Here is a 13,314-nt window from a genome sequence, read left to right as displayed (position 1 = left end):
CTGTGCCCTTGGTAGCCCAGCTAACAGCCCCGGCACACGCTGTCCCCTCGCTGCCAGCGCACGCACCGGTGTGGCTGTCCTGCCGAGCGGCCCCTCTTCCGCGCGGTGCTTCCCGCAGTGCGGCAGCTCGGCGCTGTCGCGGTAGTCCCGGCCCTTGGAGCTCTGCATGTCCAGCACCGCGCGGCTCTTGGAGGGCAGCGGCGGCTTAGCGGGCTGGCCGGCGCCGCTCGAGCCCGCCTCGCCCCGCGGCGGCTTCCCCGTTTTCTTCAGTGGCGACGGGTTTTCCGCCGCCTTGGGTTTGCCCTGCGCCTTTTCGCCCGTGTTCTTGTCCTCGCCTTGGGCAGAGCAGGTGTAGGAGCGGAACCGCGGCGTGGGCACCAGGAAGGGCGGCGAGGGCTGCTTGCCGGGCGCCTTGCTGCCCTCCAGCTCCGGCGCCCTGGCCGGGTGGCAGCTCTGCTCGTGCAGCAGCGGCGGCTCCTTCCGCGACGCCTTGGCGTACTCCGGCTCCTTCCTCATCGCTGCCTTCCCCCGGGAGCCCATGGAGCCGTAGAGGGGGTTGTCAAACATCTCGGGCCTCTGCTGCCCCTCGTCCTGCAGCAGCGGCTCTGCCGAGGCTCTCCCCAGCTCGGGYGGCCTGCAGGGAGCAAAACGGGACACTCGTGAGGAGCAGGCAGGAGCAYGCACCCATCCACGGCAAGAGAAAGAGCAAAGGAGCACCAGACAGTTAAAACAAGTATGCAGAGGGGTAGCAGCTTAACCGTTACACATGTGGGGAGAGAAGGGAGTGGGGGAGAGGTTTGGGGTTTTTTTTTTTTTCCCTCTTTTTAAATCTTTATTCATATCATAGCTGAGAGCAGACAGAGTTAGTGATGTACACATGCAGCTGGACCACGGTCTGGTCAATGTGACACTTGGCTTCTCTTTCAAGAGGTATGAGACCGGGAGCCATGCTGTGCCGAGTGCTGGACGGCTCTGTTAYGGGCACAAAGCGGAGTTCAGATATTCATGAGAACCCTCAGATCTGCCGGAGGGGATTGAAACACCTGCCGGGACGTTCGGCGTAAGGGCCCACATCACACTACACCATTTGACATTTTGAGCTTGAGCTCCTCTTGCTACCCATGCCTCACAGCCTTCCAAAAGAAGGAATAAAATTCCTCCATGCATCTGCATGCACAATTTGTAAGTACTAGCTGTTTACTGTGGGGCAAATGAATCCCTGCATGTGCAGAGCCCCACGCTTTGCACTGATGTTACAGAGGCTCTGCGGAGCTGAAGGAGAGCAGAGCTGTGCAGCGGGGCAGCTGCAGCCTGCAGAGCATCACCTTCATTCACCGGTCCAGGCTCAGAGCAGCAGGTCTCGGTGTGAGCAGCAGCTCTGGAGTGAACACGCTGGTCGCACACAAGCACAAGGCTCCAGAAGCCTCATCCTCTTATTACGCTTGGCAGGCAAGGGATGTATTTCAATGTATGGCTGAGCTGAAGTGTGGCAGTAACACGTGTGGCAGATGCGGCACACGGATACTAACTTCTGCAGTAAGATGGATTGTTTTTATAATAATATGAGATTTGGCTTAAGCAGTCCACATAGGACAGGTAAAGGAGCTCTCCTTCACAGCYTGTGAAAGGGCTAAGCCAAACTCTGCTCTATTCTTTGGTGTTGTTACACTCTGCTCTGTCGCCTTCTTTTCTTTTCTTTCCCTCTCTGGAACGCGCTTGGCAGAACGCTACACATACTCGAGTATTTTTGGCTTTCCCTTCACAAAAGGTGGAGGAGGTGCTACGCGCGTTTCCATTGGGTCGGTGACGTTGGCTCATGACCTTCACTTCTCTCTTGACTCTAGAGGCAAAGGCCGAAGCAGGCTGTACCTTGCAATCTCCCTGCAGATAATGCAACTGTGACGGTGCAGAAGGGCAGGGGAGAAGGGGAAGGTGCAGYGGGCAGAGACTCACAGGTGCTCCTGACTCCTGCTGCAAAAGCTGCGGTTCCCGGCAGGCTGCAGGGACGGTTTTGGAGAAAGGGGTGACAGGGAGGGCGATGTGGAGGACGCCTCTCTCTGCCCTGTCACGGGCACGTTCTCTTTGGGCTGCTGCTCGTAGCTCCAGAGAGGAGGCGGCTGGTCTGGCGAGGGTATCTGCTTCAGCTGGCTGCTGGCGGGGCACTGCTGAGGAAACGCAACCATGGCCATGTAGCTGGGGTTGCTGATGTCTGCGGGAGCGGAGCTGCCAGAGAGAAGAGACACTGTTAGGAAGATACATGCAGGAACACACGTTTCTTCTGTCCCCCTGCCAGCTACAAGCGAGTGGGTGCCCATTGCCTGCTCCGATGCAATGCCACCTATTGCTTTTTTTGTCAATGTGGCTTTAGAATAAGAGCCTAAGTGGGAGTTCCCTGGGTGCCCGGAGAGGCAGCGGCACGGTCAGGGCTCCTCCTGCGAGCCCAGGCACTCGCGTGACCGCAGCAGACGCCTCCACGTGCGGACTGCGGAGAGCAGCCACGTGTAGGAGCTGCCAGACCTGCCACAGGTGCCTGGGAGCTGCAGTTCGGAGGGCAGCCATGGCAGGACGGCTCRAGCAAGGGTCTGGCAGCATCGTACAGGGTAGGAATACACTACTAGAGCAACAAGGAGGGACATTYGGCCTTCAGAGGGACGTCCATGTAGGGCAGCAGGCAGAAGGCGAGAAGTGCTCTACCAAACACTGAAACAGGAGGGAAAGGGGAGCCTCACACAGAGGAGCCCTGTGACTCCTGCCAAGGAAAGACAGGCACTTTGAGCACCGCTTCCCAGAGGAAAGGCAGCAAGGTTACCATAACATCTCCTCCTTCCCCGTGGCGTCCGGAGAAGAGGAAGCGCTCCCCCAATAGCGGGCAACGGCGGCYGCCTCCTTGGCCATCAGATGAGTAGGCTTGGATTTTCTGTTGGGAATAAAGCGGCCCTCTTTAAGACAAGGTGTAAGTGGGGAGYAGAGACCCCGTCTGACTGAGGCACTTCCATCTTCTGGAGCTTCGGACCCAGGAGCACTGAGCAGACCCTACCAGAGGGCCACAAAGGCAGCGTCCCGGTGCTGCCACGCTACAACACCTCACAGCAAGCCCAGCCCTGCAGTCCCTGAACCAACCACTGCAATAGCTGTTGCCATGTGCCCCTTACCTGTTAGTCTGCTCCCAGTCCTTGCCAAGGTCTAAATTACTGACGCTCTTTGGTTTCTGCCCAGCATTTTCATCGCGTTCAGTCTTGACAAAGTCTGGAGAGAAAGGAAAGGCATAAAAAGAGTGCTCTGGTGGCTTCACATCCTGGCTCCCTCCACTCCCCCTATTGCTACTTTTATTAAGACACCTCTCTCCATCTATCAGAATGTCAGTGAGCTGCTTTTAAAGAGTGATGTTGCTATCATGTTCTCAACTGCTCCTCAGTGTATATCATGACTTGTTGGCACAGGAAAGAAAGTCTGCCCTGAAATGCTCACAAACAAATGCCCAGGTTCCCAGAACAGTCATATATGGGTGATTTTACCGTCAGGCATACTGCTTGTGAGTGTAACAAAGCTCCTCAGGTGAAATGAAGCACATTCATACAATTTAGGGCTACACAATCCAAAGCAATTGCATTGCAGCACTAACGAGTCCTGCTAGCTGACCTGTGGTATCTGACCATCATACACTGAGCTCAGCCCAGCTGCGAAACAGAATAGGTTGARCCACCTCCATAGTGACTCGGCCACTTTAAATGGCATTATTATTGTAAGTGTTTGATGAAAAACCTGTCYGAATGAAAATGCTTAGTGAAGACTTTCCCCAAGAACAAAGCAGTCCGTGTGAGGGTTGCATCCTGCCTTGGAACGCTACCRGGAGTTAACCCATTCTCAATAACTGCTTTCAGAACATGAAATTCTAGAGAAGCAAGCATTATTCAACGATAAAACTCTAGCTAGACTTCTTTTCTTGAGACATTGACTTCAGCAACCCGCTATCAAACGGACACTTAGAAATAAATCGTTTCAGTGAGAGCTGGCTTTAGATTATGCCTTTGAAACACACGTGGTATTGAGAAAATCCCACGTGAGGTACACAAGGTGTTTTCCCGAATGGAAAGGAGCAGCAGGCGTTTCTGCTGCCTCGATACCAATGGATTTGAGCGCTTTACTATTGTGTCCTTGGCAATTACGATAGCTGGTTGCTGGGCACAGCTGGTGTCCAGCTGACACTCACAGAACAGTTTCTCCTTTCTAAGGAAACACACATTGACTTTTGTCTCCCAGAGGAGTGCAGGAGGCAGTGAGATGATAATGAGCAAGGCTTCGCTCTGCTAGCTGAGGAAGTGCTGCCCAAGAATCTCACATGCCCTTTGCAGAGGTTCCCCGGGTGCCTCTGGGGAGCACTCTGGTAGCCTGCCAGGGAGCTGTTGCATTGGAAAGAAGTATCTTAGCTCAACAAAATAGGTATCGGTGACAGACAGGGGGCCCCCTCAGTCTGCTAAATTTACTCAAATGCTGAAAGAGAAAAACCCAAATGTAATTGCTGTTCTTGTCTGAAAAAGCCCAGGTATCCTCCAGAGAATAAATGATATTTACATCTTTGTAGCCAACATCAAAGGCTCTTGCCTACATGGAAGCAAAACCACTGCAGGGGTAGTTTTCAATTGCCTGACAATTAAGAGGCCTTTATCAAGACAGAAATTCTCCAGAGTGACCATTACAGGGATGATCCGACTCCTTACCATACAGTTTCTCTCTCTGTTTTCCTTGTGATGTCTGTAACTTGATTTCACCCTGGAAGACTCCGGTCTTCTCGCCATGGTGTGTGAGTACAGCATGGATAGGAACTAAGGATTCTGTGGCTTCTATTCGCAGGGCAATGCAGCCTTCCCCTGGAAGAGAAGGAACTGAGTCTGGAACTGAGAAACAAAGCACTGAAAACCATTTCTCRCGTCAGTCTTATGCTATCACTGTGCAGATGGGGCTGAGCTAATGGGAAAGAATCTCTTTGGATCACAGTAAGACTATAAAAATCTCTTGGGGAATGAGAGACATTCATTCTATTTYTTCACATATGCAAGAAGGATTTGGGCATTTCAGGCGTCAGTAGGTGACTACAGAGTTCGGAGCTTCCATTACTGGTGAGAAAAGTACCAACCTGTGACTGACCATTTTGGTGAGTGGGATTTCAGCAAAGAACCTTCTCTGGATGAGGGCTGCAGTCCCTGACTGATTAAAATTTGGGAGCAAGCAGCGCTGAGAGCGAATTCTCTGTAGCCAGGAGAAAGGCTTCAAGGAAGTGCTGCTGAAGTGAGATTTACATGTCCTGAATAAAACCGTTCAAAGAGACCGATTCCGCAGTTAATGGCAGCAGAATGCTTTCTTTTCTTTTCTATGCTCTCTTCTCTTTTAGGGCTGGCATAGCTTACACAGATGTGGCCTCTAGGTCACAGTCCTCTATCCATCSTTACTTCATAAAGTATTGCCCACCATGTATTTTTGGATGTCTTCAGTTCTAAGTCAGAACTCGGCGCATCACAGATGTTCAATCTGTAATGGTTAACTCTGTTCTCTTCYGCTCTTTCAGGAGTTTGGAAAAATCTAAGTGGATTTTGACTCATCCAGAACTTCAGAGCTAAACACTTACCGTAAGATTCATCACTGTCTGATGACTTGATGCTGATGAGGATGTGTTGATCCAGGAGGTATTCCGGGTCTGAAATGATGGGCGTCAGCTGCGAAGACAGATTTGTGCCGCTCACGACCGGCGGAGGCCCCGCGAGCAGAGCCCTCCCCRCGCCGCGGTGCACAGCTCTGCTGGCCAGACCCTGAAACTGGTCTGGATGGAAGCGGCCTGCACCCCGGTTACGCTCTGCTCCCCGAGAGCTGCCTGGCTGCTGCGACACTGCAGGGTCTTTCCCCACTCTGCCTGTGCATGGCATTCCCGCCAGAGTTCTGCCTTTGGGCTCTTGGAAAGGTGCTGGCACGCTCACTGGCTCCGAACCCAAGAGCTGTGATTGTCCTTCCAGCTCCCACCGCGCCAGGAAACGGAGAACGGCTCCAGTCTCAGGGCTAGGGCCTCTCTGACGCCAGAGCACATAACACTACTGCTGACCACCGACGGTCTTTTAATCAGGTGAAAAAGAGTTAACATTTCTCAGAAATACCAAGAAGAAATGCTGTTTGACAGGGCAATGAAACCTTAGGACAGAACTACTTCTATGCTGTTTTATCTTCTATCTAAAAGAAAATCCAGAGCGGTTCAAAAGACTTACCAGCATAATTATGTTCACTAAGAACCTGAGATAAAAAGTTACACTCTTGAGTAACATAAAATCATACCAGTAAAATTCCCGATGCAATGTAAGTACACTAGTAAGAAAGCCCTTTCTTTCTTAAGCTAAATACTCCATTTAGCTTAAACCCATCCTGCATCCTTATGAACTCTTGAAAGAGTAAACAAGACCACAATCTGTTCCTTAAACTAGCATTTRTATAAGCAAAACACTTAAACGTAGCTTATGGAATACACGTGGAAGGCTTCTTTTCCATATGGATATGGAAGCAGAGTCTCAGTTTACCTTTGGAAGAGCGTCAACGAACTTTACCACAAGTTCCCCTTCATTCCCATCCTCATTTTCTCCTTCCTGGCTTTTTACAAAAGCTACAAAGTGAGAAGAAAGGAATTTATCAGAAGGGAGACAGCAAGAACTTGGCTACAAACCCCTTTTCACATGGTGAAAAGACCTCCAAAAGACCTGCAATCATTTTTCCCATTTGGACACAAGTTCTAGGTGTAATAAGACACTTAAGGTCTGAGGTGAATGTTTACAGGGTAAATTTACCAGTGATCTTACTAGGGCGTTGTTAAATGATTTTATTTTACAGTTAAGCTTGGCAACCAAAACGCTCATTGCATGCATGGACTGGAGGATAAGAACATGACAGCTCTTCCTACGCCACTCAAGATAGCACACTTTTGAAATTCTAATTTAAGATTCGTAATACACTGTTTCCATAGAAATGTATGCAAATTTTGATACAGCCCAAAAAATAATCCTTCATGGAAGTGTGTTTGACACAGCTCCCTGCCACGCGATAACGCGATGAAGCATCCACCRAAGGCACTGTCCCACTTACGGGAGCAGTTCTGCGCTGGGGAATCGCTAAAAAMACCACCGCAAGGCCACGCAGGCTCACGTTACATAAAGAGCTGAGGCTCAGCCCTGCAGCCCGGGGACACGGGTACGTTCTGGGGCACGGACACACACCCCGCTTACAGAACCCTCTCACCGTCTTTCCTTTCACTTCAAGTCCATCCTCTGATTTATTCTTTCCAAACCAGGGGAAGGAAATAGTTTCTATTAGCACAACACACATCCTTTATTCCTCAAGCACCTAATCCCTTGCAGCGGGCACGATTAGAAATGTACTTGATCATGCGCTTGCTAAGGAGAGMTTTTTTTATGTGATAAGCAAGAACAACACAGGTTGCCCTGCAGAGGAAGAGCCGATCAGGTTGTCAAGCAAGATGGAAGACACAGCACAARGCTACATGTCTCAGCCTGACTTACAGCTCAATGGCCGTGGTGTTTGGCTTGGACTTGACAGGGTAAGATGACTTGCAAACTGCAACGGATCTCGAGGGCATCCCTTTTGGTTTCTGCAGTCAAGCAAGTGACCCTCACAGCAATTTGTTTAGATCACAGCAAGAGGAAGGAGAGCTGATGCAAACAAGCAAGTGTGGCAGCAAAAACACGGGCAGGCGCTGACTCACTTTCCAGGCAGCTGGAGTGGAACTCAATGTAGAACTTGGTCTGGGACTTGGTCTTGAGGGTGGCGTAGCAGTGCAGGAACTCTATCTCCCCTTGGGAGTCCGTGTACTTCAGCTCTAGCAAGGGGGGAGAAACGAGGATGTTTTCAGCAAGCAGAGGGAGTGTTCCATGTGCTTTGTAAGAAGGTGACTTTTGAAGCTTGGCTTCCACCCCGGCTGCACTCGCTGCCCGCGGGGGAAGGCGGCCGCGCGCGCCCYGGCCGCACTGACCGTTCTTGGACACGAACTGCGAGGTGACCCCGACCTCGAAGGTGGCGAACACGGGGCTGTGGTCGCTCGTCACGATGTCCGAGGTGCAGCCTGCCAACGAGAGGGCGGCGGTAGCGGCGGCCCGGCCGCGCCGCCGGCACTGGCACCGGCACCGACCGTCGCCCGCACGGAAACCGCCCGGCYGCTTCCCAGGAAACACCGCCGTCGCCACGGCAACCGTCTCCAGGCAGAGGCTTCTGCCTAATCCCGTGCGAATATCACTATTTGGTAAAAATGCATCAAGTTTGGCATTGGGACAGTAATGGTTTCTCCAGTCCGTTTTGCAGGCACCTCTCCATGTGAGGTTGCCCCAGTATGAAACGCAGGGTCAGGCTCCTGCCTCCCCTCTGCAATGTGGGTGCTAGTTAAAGCTCTAAGGGGGCAAGAAATGGTGCAGGAACAGGACGGTGCGGCAGGGCAGCTCGTGGCGGGAGAGTCACAGCGGGGTCAATGAGGTCCTCACTTGATCTAGGCATTTCTGACCGCCCAAAGGGTCCGTCTGTTCTGTGGAGCAGCACAGGGCAGTAAGGCAGAGGCCAGACTCCCCAGATGTGCTCGCTTAACCACACATCTCATCAGATCAGTCCATCTGATCCCTCAAGAGACTTCAAGGACCCCTCTTCTCGCTCCCCTGCATAGGAAGCCATCAGCATTGCACTCACTGCTTGGATGGAGATGCAGTCAGTGACATTTCAGGAACTTGTATGTGGGCGTTGTTTTAAGGAGGTTTTGTGGGCTCTTCCCAGCCCAGCACCTTGGTGAAGCTGCTCCTCAGTAGGAAGGGGAGCAGGCAGCCCTCCTGGTACCACGCAACACAACCTCTCGGTCCTCTTCTGACAGAAGAGAGATGTGTGCAGCTCCAGGCCCTGCATGCTGGACCATATAGAGGAGGCTGCTCTGCTGGCACCACCAAGCAGGGAGCTCCTGATGGGAGCAGCACAGGAAAAGAGGGTTGTCTCTGCCAAGAAGTAACTGACTGGCCTAAAAGTGATCCTACTGTGTGGCCTAAAGCTGGATGACTGCAGCGGTTCAAGAGGTCTTCTGCATGTAAAAGAATAGCAGCGTTAATCTCCAGCATTGCAAGGTTACAGGCAGAGGGCTTTGGCTCCAGCCTGCCTGGTTTTACATCAGGTCCCTCTGTGCTGAGTGCCTGGCAGCGGAGGGAGATCTCACAGACTCTGCTCTGAATCATTTCCGCTTCAGGCGGATTGCTTTGCTATCTACAATCTGTTATCTACCCACCATAGGACTGACACACAACGTGCACCATGGGGTATGATTTCCAGAGCACTCGATCACACCAGGATGGCAAATTGTACTTCATCTGCAAACCAAAGGAGAACTGATGTCAAGAAGAAGGGAAAGGACCAGTCCACAAGAAGAACAGGAAACTCACTTGCCCAAGTACCACGTATTTGAGTCAAATCTTTTTTTTTTTTTTTTTTTTTTTTTTGGCATTGACTGTATTCAAAACACTACAGGAGGAGAAGATGGAGAGATTGGTTGAGGTCACTGTCTTTGGTAGGAGTTACTTCCCCTGCTCTGGCCTAAATTTCTGAAAGGAAGGAGCTGATAACCAGTTTCCACCTACCCCCGTGGCCTTCTGCTTGGTGTACACGTACTTCTCCCGGGAACCTCTTTCAAAACGGTAAGTTGGAGCAAAAGTTATCTCCTCTTCCTCTAAAAGAGACGGAGAGCTCAGTTACAGTGTGGCCCTTGGGGAATCCTGACGTGGGCCCAACAGTCATTGCTCTGTGCCCCCTGTCCCACAATATCAACCCTGGCATGGGCAGCTGCTGGCAAATGGGAGCGGAAGCTGCTGAAGAAACTGAGAACCTCACCGAACTGCAGGAACACCTTCTGGTCCCTCCTCTCCAGGAGAAGCTGGTCGAAAGCCAGCAGCTCTGGGTATTGCTGCTGCTTGATCTTCTGGATGATGTTCTCTGCTTCCTGCCAACAGGGAAACAGCAGAGCTGCAGGTGATGCAAAACCTTCTTATAAACACTCTCCCACTTGAAAGCCATCAAATGCTTCAGAACTGCCTCACCACATCATACTCCTGACACTCCTCAACTCTTCCATTCACTGAAAGGGCCTAATCTTTGCTGCACGGCTGGATGTTTGCCTATCAAACAAGCATTGAATTTCCATGTGTTCCTGACATGAGCATGCACACACACACACCACTACCGGATCTGCATGAACACCAGAGCTGCTGTTATCTCCCACCCACTGAGATCTATTCAGTTTTCATTCTGGCTTGCCTATTTGGAGCCGTTATAAACTAGCCARCAGAGCAGAAAGGCAATCTCTGGATCTAGCTGTTCAGAGACAGATGCTCGCTCCCAGTGGGAAGCAGGAATGTGGAGCCTGGGGGAAGTGATGATGCCCGGAGAAAGACAAGGTGCCGGATGGCATTCCGGGTGCGCCTTGGGGCCATTAATCCTGGGGTGGGCAGGGAGGATTGCCTCACTCTCCCTCGGATGGTGGCACACCTATGCCTCGGGGATCCTCTCCGCCCCTCTTCTCGCGCCACTTCCTATGCCAAGAGATGGTGTTTCCATCTCTCCATGGATTCAGGTAGCGTCCCTCACCGTTGGGGGCTGTTCCAYGCGATAGTTCAAGTCTCCCAGCCAGAAAAGATGTGTAAAGCGATGAGTGATGTTAAAGGGACTCAGTTTCTTATCTCCCAGCGTCAGGAAGCGCAGGATGTTCGTGTAGTTCTGGTTGCGTCTGTCAAGACAAGAAACATCTGCCTGATGTACTAAATCACTGCACAATTTCCAAGTGCCCGGATTGGCAGAGACTGCTGAGTTACGAGGCGGGAACCRATCTGGCTCAACAGCTAGAGAGGAGCAGATCAGGAGCTGAGGACCTGCCTCATTTGCCCCACAGGAGACAGGCCTAGGGAACGTGCTCGGCTTCTCCAGGTGATCCAGTCTACCCCATAGCATCGGCAACGGATCGGGCAGCCTCCCAGGCACGTGCAGCCTGGGGGGCGCTGGGGCAAGAGGGCAGCCCTCTGTGAGGAGGGGACAGTCACATTTACAACAGCTCTTGGCTGCTCTGCCTTGGGTGCCACGCTGTTTCCACCCGAACTGAAGGGTTGAAAGCTGTCCCAAAGCCACCTTTGTCACTTCTTGGGGTTGTGCTTCCCTGAACTGCATCTCCTAGAAGTCCAGCGTTAGTTTTTTTGCTATGATCTTTCATCAGCAGATACATAACCAAATTTTGGCAGCTATTCCAAGCACTGGGAAACACTTCCGTACATGCCAACTCCCTCAGTGGCAAAGACCCTATGCAGAAATCCCATGACGTGTGTTTCCTGGGTCCTGGTCAAGGACAGGTGACAAAGCCAGTCCTTTCATTCATCTTTCATTTCCTCTTTGTTTTTAGGAGTGTTCCCTGCAGCTGCTCTGGCAGAGTCCCCCACAGCATGTGCTCATCTCCAGCCAGTGTCAGGATCTTTGCTTCCCAATTGCGTGCTGCACCGAGCCTGCCTAGACCACAGAAGCTGGTTTTTACAGCTGGGTGTACAGCTGGGTGTATCCCAGATAGATTTCCGTGCTCCACAGCCTCCCTCCGGGTAATTCCTCATGGCATGGGCATGCTCCACCAGGCAGGACTGCTCTTTTGCACGCCACAGCTCCATGCTCACACCACCTCCCCCAGCAAGGACGCAGGTRATCTCTTGCAGCACATTATTTCTGGGTGGGAAAAGCCTGCCAGCATTTCTCCTGAACACTGTAATTCAAGGAATTGCACTTGGCTTGCACGACAGGTCCCACAAGTATTGGGCAAGTTATTTATGCTTGGCTCTGAAATCACTTCACCAACCATTYCACCTCGTGTGTCTTGGCTGTATAGCAAAAGTCACTCATGTAAATGGTGACAGGACAAGCAGGGTCTTTGACACGTGCTGTCCTCCCAGGAGACACTTAAGAGAAATCTATTGCCATAACAGCCCACTCAGGACCCACTGGTGGTCCCTCCTTCAAGTATGGCGTAGAGAATTCCACCCCAGGCCAACACATGTTTCTGACAGGGGCAGATGTGCTTTACCTGTGTTTCTTTTCGCTTCCTGAAGTCAAATGGCTGTTAACAAAGCCCAAGGAGGTTCCATTGAACATGAACGACACCCCCACGGCTCCTTTATTACCTGGAAAAGAGAAGCCAAAACTGTCAAGAAATCAATCCAGCTCCAAGCCRAGTCTAGGAAAGACAATGAAGCAGCTAGCACATCTAAGTGAAGTGGAAGATGGGGAAAAGAAATAAATTGACTTATCAGCACAGAAAGAATTAGTAATTACAGCACAGTGTGTGGTAACATATTTCCTAAAGGATGCTAAAAATTAGCTCAAGTGAAAGAGCTGCCGTTCCTTCCGAAACACAAGAAAGAGCAACYCAACAGCCAGCACAAGGCTCTCGCTGGAAATACATATACACGAGCTGAGGACACACASAAATGCACTTCTTCTCCTGCAGGGCAAGCTCTAATCCCTAGTGCCACTGGGATACAACCTAAAGATGKCCAGTGTCACACAAATACGGTCAAAGGTGTCTCGTAGAGACCGCCGCACGTGCCAAGAGGCTGTGTGGAGCCAGGTGGAGCAGCTCTGCGCCCCTGGAGCGGGCAGCCCGTTTGCTCACCCAGCGTGTTGGCGATGCCCGTCTTCACGTTGTTGGTGCAGATGTGGCTGATGCGGTTCTCGTGCTCGGGCTTGGCCAGCACAACAATCCTGATGTTCCAGAGAGTGTGGATTGCTATCTGAAGGATGGGAAGGCTACGGGTTATATTTCTGCCCAGACCTGCAAGCTGTGCTCTAGCTCCAGCCTTCCTGACTCCTTCTCCAGTAGTTTTCCCATACAAATTTTCTTACTGTGCTCAGGAGCTGCTCTCAGTTATTTTAATCAAAAGTTGGAGGAAGGGCCTGGATATTTTCTGGTGCTRTTTTCTATTTAATACTTGAATTGCCTTGCTTGCACAAAACATGTTTCCCAATCACCAGGCGAGCCATTAATATAAGCCATGCTCTCCTGTGGCCTACCAGGTATGTTTAGCTTTGTTTCTTAACATCACTGAAACTCACTAATAGCCAAAGCTGGTCTTAACAGGGTCTAGTCTTTTTTATGATTGTGCCTATGGGCTGTCACCCTTTAATTCAGACATGCAATAGCTCTGGCTGAGATGTAGGGCCAGAGCTTCTTTACTAGGGCCATCCATGTGTTCAAGCACTACCACCRTCTGTGGTAGG

General features: G+C 51.4%; 1 protein-coding gene across 1 annotated transcript in view; it reads right to left on the bottom strand.

The window, feature by feature from the left end:
• INPP5D (inositol polyphosphate-5-phosphatase D) overlaps positions 1-13,314 on the bottom strand; it is a 37,511-nt gene that overhangs the window by 1,338 nt on the left and 22,859 nt on the right. The window contains exons 13-27 of the mRNA XM_026041608.1: positions 12,710-12,827; positions 12,122-12,218; positions 10,654-10,792; positions 9,901-10,009; positions 9,651-9,739; positions 9,302-9,383; positions 8,021-8,110; positions 7,754-7,867; positions 6,558-6,640; positions 5,624-5,711; positions 4,719-4,868; positions 3,153-3,246; positions 2,810-2,917; positions 1,954-2,223; positions 67-634 (exon numbers count right to left, since the gene is read on the bottom strand). Of these exons, the coding sequence (XP_025897393.1) occupies positions 67-634; positions 1,954-2,223; positions 2,810-2,917; positions 3,153-3,246; positions 4,719-4,868; positions 5,624-5,711; positions 6,558-6,640; positions 7,754-7,867; positions 8,021-8,110; positions 9,302-9,383; positions 9,651-9,739; positions 9,901-10,009; positions 10,654-10,792; positions 12,122-12,218; positions 12,710-12,827 (2,199 nt within the window). The remainder of the gene's footprint in view (positions 1-66; positions 635-1,953; positions 2,224-2,809; positions 2,918-3,152; positions 3,247-4,718; positions 4,869-5,623; positions 5,712-6,557; positions 6,641-7,753; positions 7,868-8,020; positions 8,111-9,301; positions 9,384-9,650; positions 9,740-9,900; positions 10,010-10,653; positions 10,793-12,121; positions 12,219-12,709; positions 12,828-13,314) is intronic.

This window comes from Nothoprocta perdicaria, unplaced genomic scaffold (assembly GCF_003342845.1).
Source record: "Nothoprocta perdicaria isolate Ctin4 unplaced genomic scaffold, notPer1 scaffold_289, whole genome shotgun sequence".
NCBI lineage: Eukaryota > Metazoa > Chordata > Aves > Tinamiformes > Tinamidae > Nothoprocta > Nothoprocta perdicaria.
Note: the sequence above shows the minus strand (reverse complement) of the source record. Positions and strands in the feature narration are given on the sequence as shown.